The sequence below is a fragment of the Chlamydomonas reinhardtii genome, chromosome 2 (genome assembly GCF_000002595.2).
Source record: "Chlamydomonas reinhardtii strain CC-503 cw92 mt+ chromosome 2, whole genome shotgun sequence".
NCBI classification, from domain to species: domain Eukaryota; kingdom Viridiplantae; phylum Chlorophyta; class Chlorophyceae; order Chlamydomonadales; family Chlamydomonadaceae; genus Chlamydomonas; species Chlamydomonas reinhardtii.
The window spans coordinates 7,025,298-7,039,805 of record NC_057005.1 but is presented as its reverse complement, the minus strand read 5'-3'; the positions used below and the strand labels follow the sequence as shown (position 1 = coordinate 7,039,805).

General features: G+C 66.8%; 3 protein-coding genes across 3 annotated transcripts; 1 reads left to right on the top strand and 2 right to left on the bottom strand.

The window, feature by feature from the left end:
- The first annotated feature begins 10 nt into the window (after positions 1 to 10).
- On the top strand, positions 11 to 3,536 carry CHLRE_02g147500v5 (uncharacterized protein). The gene is made up of 6 exons (XM_043060338.1): positions 11 to 571; positions 877 to 970; positions 1,207 to 1,296; positions 1,500 to 1,598; positions 1,855 to 2,003; positions 2,330 to 3,536. Exons 1-6 carry the CDS (start codon positions 339 to 341, stop codon positions 2,526 to 2,528), a joined length of 864 nt encoding a protein of 287 aa, XP_042927693.1. The 5' UTR covers positions 11 to 338; the 3' UTR covers positions 2,529 to 3,536.
- Positions 3,537 to 3,538: 2 nt separating this feature from the next.
- On the bottom strand, positions 3,539 to 7,110 carry CHLRE_02g147550v5 (uncharacterized protein). Its single transcript, XM_043060339.1, has 6 exons — positions 6,739 to 7,110; positions 6,195 to 6,623; positions 5,645 to 5,949; positions 4,803 to 5,249; positions 4,340 to 4,450; positions 3,539 to 3,862 (listed from the first exon to the last, which is right to left on the bottom strand). Exons 1-6 carry the CDS (start codon positions 7,001 to 7,003, stop codon positions 3,692 to 3,694), a joined length of 1,728 nt encoding a protein of 575 aa, XP_042927692.1. The 5' UTR covers positions 7,004 to 7,110; the 3' UTR covers positions 3,539 to 3,691.
- Positions 7,111 to 7,162: 52 nt separating this feature from the next.
- CHLRE_02g147600v5 (uncharacterized protein) lies at positions 7,163 to 14,490 on the bottom strand. Its single transcript, XM_043060340.1, has 5 exons — positions 9,081 to 14,490; positions 8,603 to 8,789; positions 8,217 to 8,423; positions 7,865 to 7,951; positions 7,163 to 7,661 (listed from the first exon to the last, which is right to left on the bottom strand). The coding sequence occupies exons 1-5, from the start codon at positions 14,075 to 14,077 to the stop codon at positions 7,407 to 7,409; spliced, it is 5,733 nt and encodes a 1,910-aa protein (XP_042927691.1). The 5' UTR covers positions 14,078 to 14,490; the 3' UTR covers positions 7,163 to 7,406.
- Between the last annotated feature and the right edge of the window lie 18 nt (positions 14,491 to 14,508).

The following is a 14,508-nucleotide window of genomic DNA, read 5'->3' as shown; positions in this document are numbered from 1 at the left end:
CCGTTTGATTCACCGGAGTGCAGGCTGTGCTTGCTTCATTGAAATAATCGTAAATTTTGTATGAACTTCATGCAGATAAATGAGGATGAGCGCGTAACGCGCAAGTTTCTTGGCCGTAGGTGAACCGTGGGCCTGTCCGAAGCGAGGCCTTGGCAAAGTTGACACGGCCATGACGACTGGAACTCAACTCACATATAGATACTAATAAGACCCCCAAGCACGCGCTGCGGGGGGCGTCGATCCACGTGCGAATGCAAGCATTGCCTAAACGCGGGGCCGTTTGCATGCGCTGCTCAACAAATTGAAAGTATACTGCTTAACTACCCATCTCACTTGACATGGCTAACCTTACCACAGGCAGCGGCGCGGGCATTTGGGTCAATGCCCCAGCGCGACGAGCTTGCCAAATACTTGCACCCAGACTCGCTACACCACCTGGAAGCCTAAGGGGCTCTGGCGCCAGCACAGCGTCTGCCCACGCGGCAGCGCCCGCACCGCGGCGCCAACACCCGCGCAGGTCGCAGGAGCCCAGGGCACGAAGCGTACTAGTCCGGACATCCGAGCACTGGTGGTGAGCGCGTCGGCGCCGTGGCCGGAGGACGGAAGCCATTAATATAATGCCGGGGGCGTGTCGGTTTGGGGTGCTGGACCTTCCTGGTAGGCGGTTGCGTTTGCGCTAGGTGCTCTTGGGGTACGGCGGAGGGCACAGCACACGGAGGAAGCGGGAGCGGGAAGTGTGGATGGCACAGAGAACTGGTGGCGACGGCTGCCCAGCTCCCATAAACAGTGCCGGGGGCTCTCCAGCTTTCAACACAGACAGCACAAATACACGACGGCATCTCAAGTCTGACGCCGCCCACTGGGACCTCCTGACAGGGAGGACGAGGAGGAGTTTGACGCCATTACAGAGATTGTAATTCCCAAGCAGCTGCACCTGGCGGTGGTGGCCACCGGCGCGGGCACGTCTCAGGCGCGTGCGGGCATAATGGTGGGGGTAGAAAGCTGCGGGTAGAAGGGTGCGGGCGCCAAGGAACGCCTTGATGGGTGGCTGCGGGCTGCAGCATTAGCCGTAACAGGGTAGGAGCTGCGGCATACCGTTCCATCGGCAGGCAACTCAATATTGCTCTGGCGCTGACAGGCTGACAGATGCACTCTCAACTACCTGGCTGGACGCTACGGTGCTACCCACCATCCACCCTCCTGCAGGTGGATTGGGTGGTGGTGAGCGAGGCGGCTGAGGCGGCGGTCAAGTCCAACGCAGGCGGCAAGTTCGCCTCGGGGTTCACAGGACAGCCGGTGGGTAGCGACTGGCGGAGCGGGCCTCCTGTGGCCACCGCCGCAGGGGCTCGGGCGCTTGAGTGCGGCTGCAGTATGAGGGAGAATGCTGCTTTGAGTGCCGCTGCCTTCACCGCCCTAGGCCTGTCCGCTTTTCAAGCCCCTCGCTCTTACCGGTGCTCTTACCCATGCTGAAAGCTTGGAGTTGGCCCTTGCATTCGCAGAGCAAGGCGCATGCGGACGCGCTATGGAGCCGGCTGGGTCAGGACGGGGCACCCTTCTTCAAAAAGTGCCGCGTGCGCGACTCGCTCTCCACCCTGGAGGTGCGCTGACCTGGCTTGCGACTTGCCTCCATGTGCGCTGCGCCGCCACATGTGCGATAAATGTTTGTTTCTTGCACCTGAAGCTTTGCATGGCAAATCCTACTTTTCCTGTGGCACCTGTGCAACGTGCTGCCTGCTGCAAGGCGGGTGGTCATGTCCTCAAGCTCCCGCGGCGCCCTGTTACGGCTGCTGCCCTCGGAACACGCCCCTTTGCTACTGCTGCTGGCTTCTGAACTCGCCCCGCTACCCCGTGCAGGCCGCGGACGCCAGTGCCGAGCAGGTGTCGTCTGCGGCGGAGGCGCTGTGGACGGAGCTGTGCGGCCAGACGTGGCGGCCGGAGCTCGACTATGGAGTGGCGGGCGGCGACGCCAACCCCACCGACCAGCTGCTGCTGGCGTGCAACAGGTGGGGCGGGCTGTAGGTTGGCTGTTGGGGGCGGGGCAGGGGACGGGGGCGCTGGGGCGGGGGGCAAGGAGCGGGGCCTGCGCTGCTGATGGTAGCGGGCAGACCGCGCTTGTGATGTACATGACGCAGCTGCGAGTCCGTCGCAAGGTGGCTTTGTTCTGGGTCGTGTATAAGATTACGAGCCAAGGCCCTGGCCAGCAAAGCCGCTCTTACAGCGCCCTCTCCGGCCTCCGGGTCTCCCTGCCGGCTCTCCACACCTCGCCACAATGACGCCACCAACCATCAACACAGCCCCCAATCACACACACCCACACGCGTGCCCGCAGCCTGGCTGCAGAGCGGCTGCTGGCGCACGCCGGCCTGGCTGCAGACGCGGCGGCGCGCGCGGCCGGTTACGTGCGGGTGGCCGTGCCGGGTTACAACGCGGCGGAGGCGGCGGCGCCGCTGGAGAGCTGGCGGCAGCTGGGGCCGCACTTGGCGGATGGCGCGTCGGCAAAGGCGGGCATGGCCTCGGCGGCGCGGTGATGTGGTGGTGGTGTTGCGGGCGCGTGTGATGCAGCTGTGTGGCGTGCTTCCTGGTGGGGAATACAATTTAGCCTAGTTCGGATGAGGCTGCGGGTGGCCAAGTGCCTGGGTAGAGTTGCTTGGTAGTGGGTTATTACAGATTTACAGCACCCACCCAGCGGACAGTGCCGGGCCGACCAAGCGGCATCCGCGGCTCTTGCCATCGCCGCATGCTCATTCTGCAATCAATCAATCATCAGTATGTGTGGTGTACGCCTAGTATAGACAGTAGATCCCGTATTCAGGACGGTCTAAGAGGGCAGGTCTGACACCTCACGCACAGCGCAGACCTAGGCTGGACGGCATACAGTATATGGACCCATTCAGGATACATGTAGCATACAAAAGGCATTGCAACTTGTCCGAGTAGCTAACTCGGCCGCATGAGTGAGGGGAAAATATTCAGACCCCTCATGGTGGTGCCGCCCCCGTATGATGTGGACCCCGCAGCGCTACATCGCAACCCGACTCCCAGTCGACTTCCCGACGTAATCCGGGGAAAAGCGTCCGGGGGAAACCTGTCAAACCCGCATTGGCCCAGCCCTACCGCGTGCGTCTAAAGCTAACTGCAACTACCGTATGTACCCCACGGCCCCATCACGGCATTACAGACGCCGCCTTCACCGCCTCCCCTGCAGCACCATGGGGCGCCCCTGTGCTGCTGCTTGCACAAACACGCTAGCTCGCCTGGATGCACACATCCGAGATCCGTGCAGACACCCAGTGCAACGTAGTTACACACACATACACACGCGCGCGCGTGCACACAAACACACACACACACAGCGTGTGGAACACTAATCCCCCCTCGAGGTTAGAGTAGCGGGGGTTGCGCGATTTCCGGTTGGTAAGACCGGTGGCTCACCGCAGCAGGTATGCGAGGTAACTTCAGGTAACATCCGTAAACCGTCGCTTCGCTGCATCGCATACACTGTCTTTGCGCAACGTTTTCCTTGTGCTCTTTAACACACACACACACACACACACACACACTTTGCGCCATGGTTTCCTTGTGCTCTTTAACAAACACGCCCGCGTACACACGCCATCTTCCACTGCGGCTACCTGTCACATGGGCTCCACATGCCCCGTCTGCCTGCACCTCCCGCTGCTACCGCGGCGCCCTACCCCAGCGGCCACTGCCTCGTGCGCTCCTTGTACCGCTCGTACGCCCGCCGCGCCAGCTCCTGCAGCTGCCGGTCCCGGAGCCCCGTCGACGCGCCCCACGCGCTGACATTGGAGAAGCCGTCCTCCACGTGCTTCATCACGGTGCGCCAGCGGTCCTTCAGGTCCACCTGCACAGGCAAGCAGGCAGGCAGGCAGGGATGCGGTCGGCAAAGGGCACACATGTACAGGGGGCGGAGTCGTCAGAAGGGCCCAGCAGATTGCGGCGATAGCAGCCTTGCGCGTGAAGCAGTCACGGCAGGCACGGTGGCGGTTGCGGCAATCCGCCGGCAACCGTGGGAGCTTGAAAGTGCAGGGTGTCGGCGGGAATAGAGCTACGAACCGCGCTGCGTGTGTGCGTGCGTGTAACACGTGCATAATCAGGTACTCGTGGCCCGGCATTGCCCCTTGGCCCCTGCGCGACGTGCCGCATGTCGGCGGCACCCGTGGCACCAGGCGGCAGCGCGCCAGCATCGGCCATTCGGCCCCCTGAGGCCTGAGGACCGCTTCTACACCGCCCTAATCGACGGCCTGCCCTAGCCGGTCGGTGGGCTGGGCCGCCACGCCTAGTTGCCCGCACAGACGCCTGCCCTCCGGTGGGCACCTACCGGGGTGCGGCTGGCGAGCACCCCACCGCCACGCTCGGCGTCGTAGTGGATGACGGTGCTCCAAGACATGGAGCACTCCTCCAGGAGCATGTAGCGCAGAAACGTGCACGTCTGTGAATGTGTGCCAGTCCACAGCCGCAGACGTGGCGGCGGTGCGCAGCAGTGTCAGAGGCATGCACAAACTTGCAGTGCCGGGGTCGCAGGTGTGCACCTGCATCCTGGCTAACAGCCCCGGCGCTGCAACAGAGGCAAAGGCGTGCTGCCAGCCCAAGGGCTTTGGAAGGTGAAAAGTTGTCTGGGTGGTGACAAGCCGTGCCGTGTGTCGCAATCCACAGACATTTATCGGCAGAGGACTAGGCAGAGCTACAGCACATCAGGGCACACCACGAAGCATAGCGGGAGACCTCTGTTGCGACCAATGCCAGAGCCGACCCCCAGCCAACAGACAGGTAACGCCACGCACCTCCTCCACCGACCACCTCTGACGTGGACGCCGCGTCTGGCCTCCCGCGCGGACTGGCGAGCGCACTGGTGCAGTGGCGGCTGGAGCACCGTAGGCACCGTAGGCACCACCGGCACCACCGGCATCAGCGGCTCCTGCGGCGGCGGCCGTCACCCCCGCCGCACCGCCTCGCCGCTGCTGAAGCGGGCTGTCCTCCCACCGCCGCGGCTGCTGTGGCCGCCCCTGCTGCAGACGCCGCTTCTGTGGCTGCTGCTGCTGCTGCTGCTGCTGTTGTCGCTGTTGTTGCTGCTGCTGTTGCTGCTGTTGCTGCTGTTGCTGCAGCAGTTGTTGCCGCTGTTGCTGCTCCGCCGCCGCCCTGGCCTTGGCCACCCTCTCATTCTGCCGCCACAGCTCCCGCGCCACGTGCACTCGGTCCGCGACACGGAGGCACTCGAAGTAGTCGCCCCACTGGCGACCCGGCGGCCGCGTGGCAGCACGGAGGGACAGGTGGAGGCAGGCAGGCGATCTTGGTTCAGGTGGGGTTCACGGGCTCAGGCTCCAGGGACAGCGGCTTGCGCTGGGCGGCCGCGGAGCTGACGGCAGTTGACGTCCATACGCTATTCCTCACACGCCTCACAGAACCCATATGCCCACCAGCCTTCATTGCTCGTCGCCAGTGTCCTTGGTCCCAGCCACCGTGTCCGCAACAGAGCCTGGGGCCCCTGTCCTTGCATGGTCTCTTGCACACGGGTGCGGCCAGTCCTCCCGCTCGCCCCCTGCCTCCCCCGCCCCCAGGAAGTTTTCATTGGGCCCAGGTATATATCCCCCCCACCCCACCCCACCCGGCCACCTGCCCGCCTCACCTGGACGTCCATGACCAGCTCGGACCCGGGCCCCACACCGCACTCGTTCAGCGACGCCTCCGGCGCCGGAGGCACCGCGCCGGCCCCCTCCCCCGCCTCCGGCACTGGCGCAAAGTCCGGCAGTTCCACCAGCCACTGCACCGCCGCCGCCGCCGCCGCACCAGCAGGGCCCGCCGGGCCTGGCACCTTCTTGTGCACCACCTTCCTCAGTCTGATGAAGGAGGGCCACACCTGGCCCTTGCTGAAGCGGCGGCTGAGCTCGCGCTTGACCAGCAGCACCGAGGCCGTCCGCGGCAGCCGCATGCCTGCACACCGGAGCAGCTAGCAGCGTGTCAGGGGTCAGGGGAGTGTGCGCGTGTTCGTCGGCGGGAGCGCCGAGCGGTTCACTGCAGCAGCAATGAGCTGGTGCTGAGTACTGCGAGCAGCATGGGTCTTGTCCCGCACAGGTGTTTTGGTGGGGCGCCTCAGACACGAAGCACCGTCCAATCCAACCCCTGGACTACATGATACGCTTAGCCGGGCGCAATAGCTATCCACGCCGCTCGCTCACGGTATAGTCGGGGCTGGCCCTTGCGGTGCACCAGGCGGCCGAGGCGCACGCCCACGATGATGGCGCTCCCGCTCCTGACAGCCGCCTCCAGCACGCCCGCGTCGCCCTTGTACAGGTCCCAGCGGAAGGGCCGGGGCGCGCCCGTGTCTGGGTCCCGCACATCGCGCGGGTTGCGCTGCATGTCCTCCTCCCGCAGCTGCGGCGCGGGCTTGGCCAGTGGGTCATCGAGCTCGCCTTCAGGGACCTGCTGGTCGGGATACTCATCTGCGTCGCGCTCCTGCTGCTCCTGCTCGAGGTGGTCGTCGTCGAACCCATCCTCACCCTCCCAGCCCTCCCCGTCGCCCCCATCGTCCACGTCCATCTGCTCCGCCGCCGTTGCCCGCCGGCCGCCCGCGGGGCCCGCCGGCGTTTGGTCATCCTGGGCGGGGCCTGGAAGGCAGTGAGGCGGGAGCGAGGTGATCGACATCCGGGGGTGGGGGGTGGGGGGGGGCGGTGAAGCTCATTCCCAGAGGGCGCCCTTGTGACGCAAGCCCCCCTCGCGTACCTTGCTCTTCGTCCGCCTCCATCTCCTCCTCCTCGTCTACGTAGTCACCATCCGTGTACGCTTCCGCCTCCTCAACGTGCTTCGCGAATGCGTCCTCGTCCCCATCGTCGTCCAGGTCGTCCTCGCCAGTCCCTGAAGCATCGACCTCTTCGTCCAGGTCTGGCGCATACTCGCTGTCACGAGAGTCGCTCTCGGCGGGCGAGTCGTCTTCGGTTGACTCGGTGAACTCTTCCGCTGCCGCTTTGCTAACTTGAACTCTCGCCATTGGTCGTCTCGAGGGTAAACTACAGCGACTCAGGACAACTCTGCGCCAGAGCTGTCCTCCGCATGCGCAACGTGCTGTGGTCGATTTGGATATAATGCCAGAGGCTTGCTGACGCTTCTACATGTCGTAACGTAGTCCTCTAATAGCTCAATGATGTAATGTAGCCATGTTTGACACACCGTGCATTGTTAACACATGGCGTACAACGCAGGCCCCCTGCGGCAGCGGCACCCCCCGCCGGCCCACTCCACGCCGGAGCTCCCTCTAGTACCTGCTAGCAACAAACCATGCCATGCTTGTTCCCCGCGCGTGCAACCGTTATTGAACCCATAACTTCCGCATCCTACCGACTCCAATAGCGCTTCTAGCAACAACCTTCCCTGCTCTCCAGCCCTTTCCGCATTCACTCATCTTCCTCTTCCTCCTCCCCCAGCTCCAACCCCGCCTCCTCCGCCTCCTCCTCCAGCTCTCCCATAAGGCGGCTCAGCCGGGCGGCGGCGGCGCTGCCGGGGCCGTGCTCCTCGCCCGCCTGCTGCAGCAGCTGCCTGTACTGCCCCAGGGCCGCGCCATACTGCCGCCCACGTGCCAGCTCAGCCGCGTATGCCAGGCGGCACCCAGTGGTGACAGTGTGCCGCCGGCCGTACACCGCTTTGAAGCCCTGTGGAGTAAGAGCATACAAACATGGACGCACGTGAGCGGGGGGCGCTGTCTCCTTGCAGGTTCCCCGTATGTAAGTGCACATGTGTGGATGGCACCTGGAAAGAGTGGGGTTGCCAGTTTGCCACAGAGACACGTACGGCACATAGCACCCTTACAAGTCGCCATGCCCCTTGCCATGCCCAGACGGCAACCCAGCCGCACCTGCAGCGCCTGTGCGTACATCCGCCTGGCTGCGTCACCCGCCCCCGCGGCCGAGTGGAGCGACGCCAGCTGGCACGCCGCCCGGGCCTGCGTGTACGTGTGCATGGGTGTGACCGTGCGTGCATGTGTATGAACGTGCATGCGCGTGCACATGGGCGAGTGACGGCAGTCTCGGTCGCGCGGCCGATCGCACGGCAGTGTTGCCGGCAGCACCAGTACAGCCCGGTTCAGAAACTCAGCTCGGCCAGCGAGCGCGGTGGACGGCTAGACTTCGTTTCTCCCCCGTGAAGGCAACCGCAGCCTGTGGCAATGTGCAGCCGGCACGCCGGATACCCGGCACCCGCGCGCTCACCATTAGCTCCCGCCGTTTCACGGTGCTCATGTCTGACGCTGCGCCCGGGGCCGCGGCGAACTCGCTGCAGCCGGGCGCCGACACACTGGCCCGCTGCGGCGGATGGTGGTAGTGGTGGTGGTGGTGGTGTTGCGGGTGCCGGGTGGCGCGGGTGCCTGCAGCTGCAGCCTCGTCTCCGAGACCCTCCTGCAGCTCCTCCAGCACTTCCTGCATTGACCGATGGAGGTCAGTTAAGGCAACACCCAGCCTACGGATGGAGGCTGGAGAGGCGGGTGCCGGGCAGACCGTGCCCGTACCGTGTGTGTATTGCAGGGCATGGATTGTACGCATGGCCACCCTAGTCCGATGCAGACCAGCCCTTGGAGTCCTTCATGTGCAACACGCACCTGTAGGAGCACCTTCGACTCCCGCAGTCGCGAGGCGCCTGCCAGCGCCGCCGCCAGGTCAAGCCGCGCCGCCACCACCGCGGCAGCCCCTGGTGCTGATGCTGGTGCTGCTGACGTCGGCGTGGTGCCGCTGCTGCCCCCCACAGCCGCCAGCGCACGCCGCAGCAGCCCAGCAGCCTCATCGTACCTGTGAACAAAGTGCACACGCGTTAGAAAGAGAAAGAGCCCCGCTGAATAATTGGATAAGTCACCTCTAAGAGCTCCATCAAACGGCTGCCAGTTCCATGGTATACAGATATTGGGCCCTTACAGTGGACATGGTGGGCGCAGGCGCCCAGCGCGGGCTCAAGAGCTGTGCCCAGGCACACACACACATACACACATACACACACACACACACACACACACACACACACACACACACACACACACACACACACACACACACACACACACACACACATGGGCATGTACGCACCTGCCCGCCGCCAGCAGCACACCTCCCAGCGCGCCCCGCGCCGCCAGCACCTCCACGTGTGCCGCCCCCAGCCACCGCTCCAGTGTGGCCGCCGCCCCGGCCAACAACGCCTCAGCCTCATTGCTACCGCCGCCGTTGCTGCTGCTGCTGTCGCCCATGGCTCCCGGGCTGCTGCAGCCTGTGACAGCTGCAGCGGCGGCGGACGACACAGACGCCGGAGGAGGCGGCGCCGCCAGCATGCGGGCTGGCGATGCGGTCCGGCTGCCCGGCCCGCCGCCGCCGGCTGCTGCGCCCAGCAACAGCCCGCCGCCGCCGCCAGCCGCACTGGGTCGCAGCCGCACTGGCGACATGCCGCTGCTAGCGGCCGGGCCCGCACTGAAACCGCCCACACCTGTGAAGCCGCCGCCGCCGAGAGCCGCCGCGCCTGGCGACAGGCCGTGCGGCCGGCCGGCTGCAGGCGAGCCGTACCTCCGGGCATCTGTGGAGGCGGCTGCCCCCAGTGTGAGCTGGGCTGGCTGCTGCTGCATCTGCTGCTGCTGCTGCTGCTGCGGCCGCAGAGGCCGGCATGGACTGCTGTTGGCACTGGCGCGGCCGGCGGCGGGAGGCGCCCTGAGGCTGAAGCTGCTGCTGCCGTTGCTACTGCCGACAGCCCTGGCCTCCCTGCTGCCACCGACGCCGTCGTCCCCAGCCGAGCCGCCGCCAGACCAGCCGGTGACGTGCAGCAGCACCCCGAGCGCCATGGCACATCGGGCGGTGTCAGGGTGGTTGGTCCCCCGGCTGCTGCGGGCCGACGCCAGGCACTGCCGCGCCAACCTCACACCTGCGTTCAGCAGGGGCGGCGGCGGCGGCGTCGCTGCTGCTGCTGCTGCTGGTGCGGCTTGTGGCGACCGACCGCCGCCATTGGTTGGCTGAGGCGCAGGTGCCACGGCGGCGAAAAGTGGCGGTGGCAGCCACACACCCGGTTGCTGTGGTGTGCTACTGCCACTGGCGGCAATCTGCGCTGCGGCCGCCGCCGCAGATGGCGGCTGCGGGCACAGAGCTACAGCTAGGAAGGCGGCAGCCAATGGTCTGGACAGCTCGGGCGGCAGCTGCCGGTAGCTGCTGTTGCCATTGCCATTGCCGGTGTTGGTAGGGCTGTTGATGTGAATGCTAGCGTTGGCCAGCGGAATGGAGGTGGGCTTGGTGTTGGTGCTGATGCTGCCGTGGGCAGTAGCATTGCTACCCTGTCGCGTCAGACCTGCGGGGCGCAAGGGCGGCGGGGTGCAATCGCGGGATCCAGCACCGCCGCCGCTGGCACCAGCTCTGAAGCCGGCAGCAACACGGAAGCTGAGCGACGCCGCCAGCTGATGCTGAATTTGTTGTTGCTGTTGCTGAGGTGGGCTGGTTGTCAAACCCGCTACACCGGCGGCCTCTTCAGCCGCAGCAGCTGCCGCTGCCGCTGCTACCATGCCGGGAGGGCGTGGTGGCAGCAAGCGCGGCGGGAGGCCGCCACGACCGGAACCACCGCTGGCGGCACCGCTGCCCGCAGCCATCGCGGCCGCATGCGTTGCTGCTGCTGCGTTGGCTGCCGCCCGCACACCTCCCGCCCCCAAATTCGCCACCGTCTCCGCATCCAGATCCGTGTACGACTGGAGCAGGCCTAGACTGTCGTCGGTTTCAAAGCCATCATGGTCGTCATCCCCAGCCTCCTCAGCCCCGGAGGCGGAAGACCGGGTGCCGCGTGACATCAGTTCCGCCATGGAGCCACTGCCGTTCCAACTATGCCTGGCGCTGCTGCGCCTGTTAGCGCCTGCGCCGCTGCTGCGCCGTGCCGCCAGCGCAGAAGGCTGCCCGCCAGCGCCACCGTTGCCGTTGCCGTTGTAGGCGCGCGCCGCCACAGGGAGCGACAGTTCCTCGTCAGGCACCACGAGGCATTGTCTCAGGCGGCGGCGGGCCCTCATGACGGCAGCGCCGCCGACTCCGCCATCCACTGACTCTCCTCCTGCTACAGCCGCAGCTGCAGCCGCCGCCAAGGCTGGCGCGTCACTGGGGTCGTAAGCAGCGTAGCTACCGACACGCCGCAAGCGGGGGCCGCCGGCGCCGGTGCCGGCGCCGCTACCGCCGCGGCGGAGCACCGCAGAGCCCGCATTCGGGCTGTCGCTGTAGCGCGGCGGCAGGCAGCCGGGCGGCCGAGGCCGGTCGTGCGACGGCGGCGGTAACGGAAGCGCCGCCGCTGAGCCGAGGCCGCTGCTTGCGCGGCCTGCTGCTGCTGCCGCCGCCGCTGCATCCATGGTGCTTGAGGACTCCGTTATGGCTGCGAGCACTGGCACTCCGCTAGCGCTGCCGCGGGCTGACCCGAACCAGCAGTCCTCGCCTCCGCCCATGTGGCCCGCCGCGTGTGGGTGCGGCTGTAGCGGTGGCGAGCGCAGGGTTGGGAGAGGCTCCGACAGGCTACTGCTGCCACCGGTTGCGGCTGCAGGCGGCGACAGCTGCGGAGCCGGGGCGGTGGAGGAGTCCACGGGCTGGCGAAGGTCGGATGAGCTGTGGTCGCTTTGGGCGCCAAAGCGGCTGCTGGGCAGTGGCAGTAGCACCCTGCCGCCGCGGGGGCTGTGCAGCATGCCGCTGATGCTACTGCCGCCGCCTAAGTCCATGCCGCCGCCGCCACCACCACTGCCGCTGTTGGGTCCCGGGCTGCCCGATCCAGAGGGCTGCAGCGGCGCCAGGCTGCGTGGCGGGCGCAGCGGTGAGCAGTGCTGGCGCGGCGGCGTGAGGCATGAGCCGTTAGCTGAGGCGGCGCCGGGTGGGGAGGTGCTGGCCGCTTGCGGGTGCGGATGATGCTGGCATTGCTCTCCTGGCGCGGTGACGGATAGGCAGCGCCGGCTGTTGGTGCGGCTACCAGCACTGCCACCACCACCAGTGACATCCAGACTGCTGGGCAGCGCCGCCGCAGGTGGGGCGTCTGCGGCGCCGGGCGCGGTGCTGTGTTGGTGTGGGTAGTCAGCTGGCGGCGCACCGGTGGAGCCGAAGCGCCGCCGCGATCGCGAGTGGAAGGATGAAGCCGCCATCGCCGCCAGCAGCGGCGGCGCGGGCACATTGACGCCGGCTGCAGGTGGCGGCGCCGCTGCTGCCCCGTTGCCGGCACCGCTCACAGGCGCAAACAGGTCCTTACGGGATGTGGTGGTGGACAGCGGTGCGTGTGCGTGCGGCAGTGCCAGTGAAGGCGGCGGCGCCATCGCCAGCGGCGGCGAGCGCAGCGGCGACGACGGCAGCGGTGACGCTGCGCCGGGCTGCAACAGCAGCGCCACAGCCGCCGCCGCGGCCGCACTTGCCGCCTCCGTCACGCCCTCGCGCAGCGTGCGGGTGGGCTGCGGGTCACTGGCTACGATCAGCCCCGCCGTCAGAGCCGACTCTAGCCCCACGCCCTCTCGCATCAGCCGCTGCGCCCGCACCTCCTCGGACGCCTCGCTGCCGCCTGCTGCACCGCCCCCAGTAGGCGAGGACCCCAGGGCTCCTTCCGCCGCCTCCGCCGCCTTCGTCGACACGACCAGCCCGCTCAGCGCCGCCGCAGACAGCCGCAAGTCAGGGAGGCCTAGCATGTACGCCCCGGCGGAGGTGTGGGTGTGCGCATCGGCGCCGGCCGGCGGCGGCAGCAGCACCAACGGCACGCCCCGCCGCACCGCCAGCCACGCCGCCAGCGAGCACGCATGGCACCTCAGGCCCGAGCCCTCCCGCCCCGGCAGCAGCAGTACGCCCTGGGGCGCGGCCGCAATGGCGGCTGGTAGCGACCGGGCCCGCTCCACCGAGGTCGCATCCAGGTGCTGCTGCGATGGCAGTAGCTGCTGCGAGTTGTCGGCAGCCTCGTGCAGTAGCAGGCGGCGTGATGAGGCGGAGGACTCGACAGCCCCCCAGCCTGTCACAGCCGTGGCGGCGGAGGCGCCTGCTGCTGCGTGCTGCTGGCCACGCCACCAGTCCACAGCAAACACGTCCATCCAAACCACGAAAGTGCCCGTCGTCACGCCGGCGCCACTCCGGTTCGGAGGACTGCTGCAATGGCGGCTGGCCCAGCCATCTCCGGCGCCGGCGCCGCCACCGCCGCCGCCGCCGCCGCCGCCGCCACCGCCTTGCTGGCACCCGTATGCCTCCAGCGCGGCCACCACGTCCCACAGCGTATCGTCCCAGCTCGCCAGCAGCACGTGCGTGGCCCGGCCGCGGTAGGGCTGCGCCCCCGTCGCCGCCGGGTCTGTGCCTGACCCTGACCCTGACCCTGACCCTGACCCTGACCCTGACCCTGACCCTGTCCCTGACCCTGACCCTGACACGGATGCCTCTGTCGCCAGCGGCAATAGCTCTGTGTAGGCGACACGGGCGGCCCGGGTGGCGGGGAGCACTAGATCCCGCCACACGTCCCGGAGCGTGGCGCCAGTAGGCACGGCCCCCGCCGCCAGCAGGCCGCGCAGGAAGGCCAGCGTGACGCCTTCTGCCCGGCCGCCCCCGCCGCCGCCGCTGGCGGCTGTATGGAAGGAGGCGGCTCCACTGGCCGCCGTCCCTGCGGCCGGTCCTGCCAGGGCGAGGCTGAGCTGCTGCTGTTGCCGCCCAAAACGCGAGGTTGTGTTTCCGTTTGCAGCCGCGACCACAGAGCTAGAGCCTTGGTTGTTAGAGCCTGCAGACGCTGAAGTGGTGGCGAGGGAGGGCAGGCCACCCGTGGACATCCCACCGGCTGCTGCTGGCAGTCGCTTGGGCGAGGACTCTGTCCGCGCTCTTGAGGCCGCCGCCGTAGCGACAAGGGCGTTGTGTGCGGCCCTCGGACTGCTTGCGGTGCCGGAGGCGGAGCCGGTGTCGGTTAGGGAGCTGCCGCCGTGACCTGCTGTGGCGTCTGCATCGATCTGGATCAACACGCGGCGCGACGACGTGCCCAGGCCGCGCGGGACGCTGCTGGAACGCTGCCCGCCGGGGGCCGAATGGCCGAGCTCCTGACTCGTGCCGTCTGTGCACGCCGCCTCGGCTCTCTGCTGCACCATGCTGCGGCCTCCCAGTGTGGATTCCTCAAGTCGTCGCAGGCCTAGGTGGTCTCTGGCAGTGTGGATGTCGGAATGCGTACGCCCGGCCATCGCCTCAGCCGACTGGAAGCTCATATCGGGCAAGACCGTCATAGCCTTCGAAGCCAACTTTTGGCCAGCTGCTCAGGTAAAACTTCTGGACGTAGGGCTGCGCGTAGGGTTGCCATGTGAGTTTGCAGCAGGCTCCGTTGTACTATGAGTACTAGCAATGCTTTGTAAATGCTATGTTGTTCTTTGAAATGTTAAAAAGGTGCAGTGTACTCGCGGCTATGCGCGTACTTCGGTGGAAGGCCAGTTCATAGCAAGTGCGAGTTCACTTTGTCAGCCTGGGAGCACAGCGCTGCTCGGATGACCCCTAACGAGTGCTATAGGATAACATAGAGACGCTGGAT

Bases quoted from the DNA above. Each gene is read 5' to 3' on its own strand.
- CHLRE_02g147550v5 (XM_043060339.1), bottom strand. From the start codon at position 7,003: ATGGCGAGAGTTCAAGTTAGCAAAGCGGCAGCGGAAGAGTTCACCGAG. The intron at 5,950-6,194 runs GTGAGCGAGCGG...TCCGGTGTGCAG, and splicing joins GGGCCAGCCCCGACTATACC to GCATGCGGCTGCCGCGGACG. The intron at 4,451-4,802 runs GTGCGTGGCGTT...ACACATTCACAG, and splicing joins AGAGGTGGTCGGTGGAGGAG to ACGTGCACGTTTCTGCGCTA.
- CHLRE_02g147600v5 (XM_043060340.1), bottom strand. From the start codon at position 14,077: ATGGTGCAGCAGAGAGCCGAGGCGGCGTGCACAGACGGCACGAGTCAG. The intron at 8,790-9,080 runs GTGCGTACATGC...CTTTGTTCACAG, and splicing joins GTGCTGCTGGCGGCGGGCAG to GTACGATGAGGCTGCTGGGC. The intron at 7,662-7,864 runs GTGCGGCTGGGT...CTTACTCCACAG, and splicing joins TGTACGCACAGGCGCTGCAG to GGCTTCAAAGCGGTGTACGG.
- CHLRE_02g147500v5 (XM_043060338.1), top strand. From the start codon at position 339: ATGGCTAACCTTACCACAGGCAGCGGCGCGGGCATTTGGGTCAATGCC. The intron at 971-1,206 runs GCGCGTGCGGGC...ACCCTCCTGCAG, and splicing joins CCGGCGCGGGCACGTCTCAG to GTGGATTGGGTGGTGGTGAG. The intron at 1,599-1,854 runs GTGCGCTGACCT...TACCCCGTGCAG, and splicing joins ACTCGCTCTCCACCCTGGAG to GCCGCGGACGCCAGTGCCGA.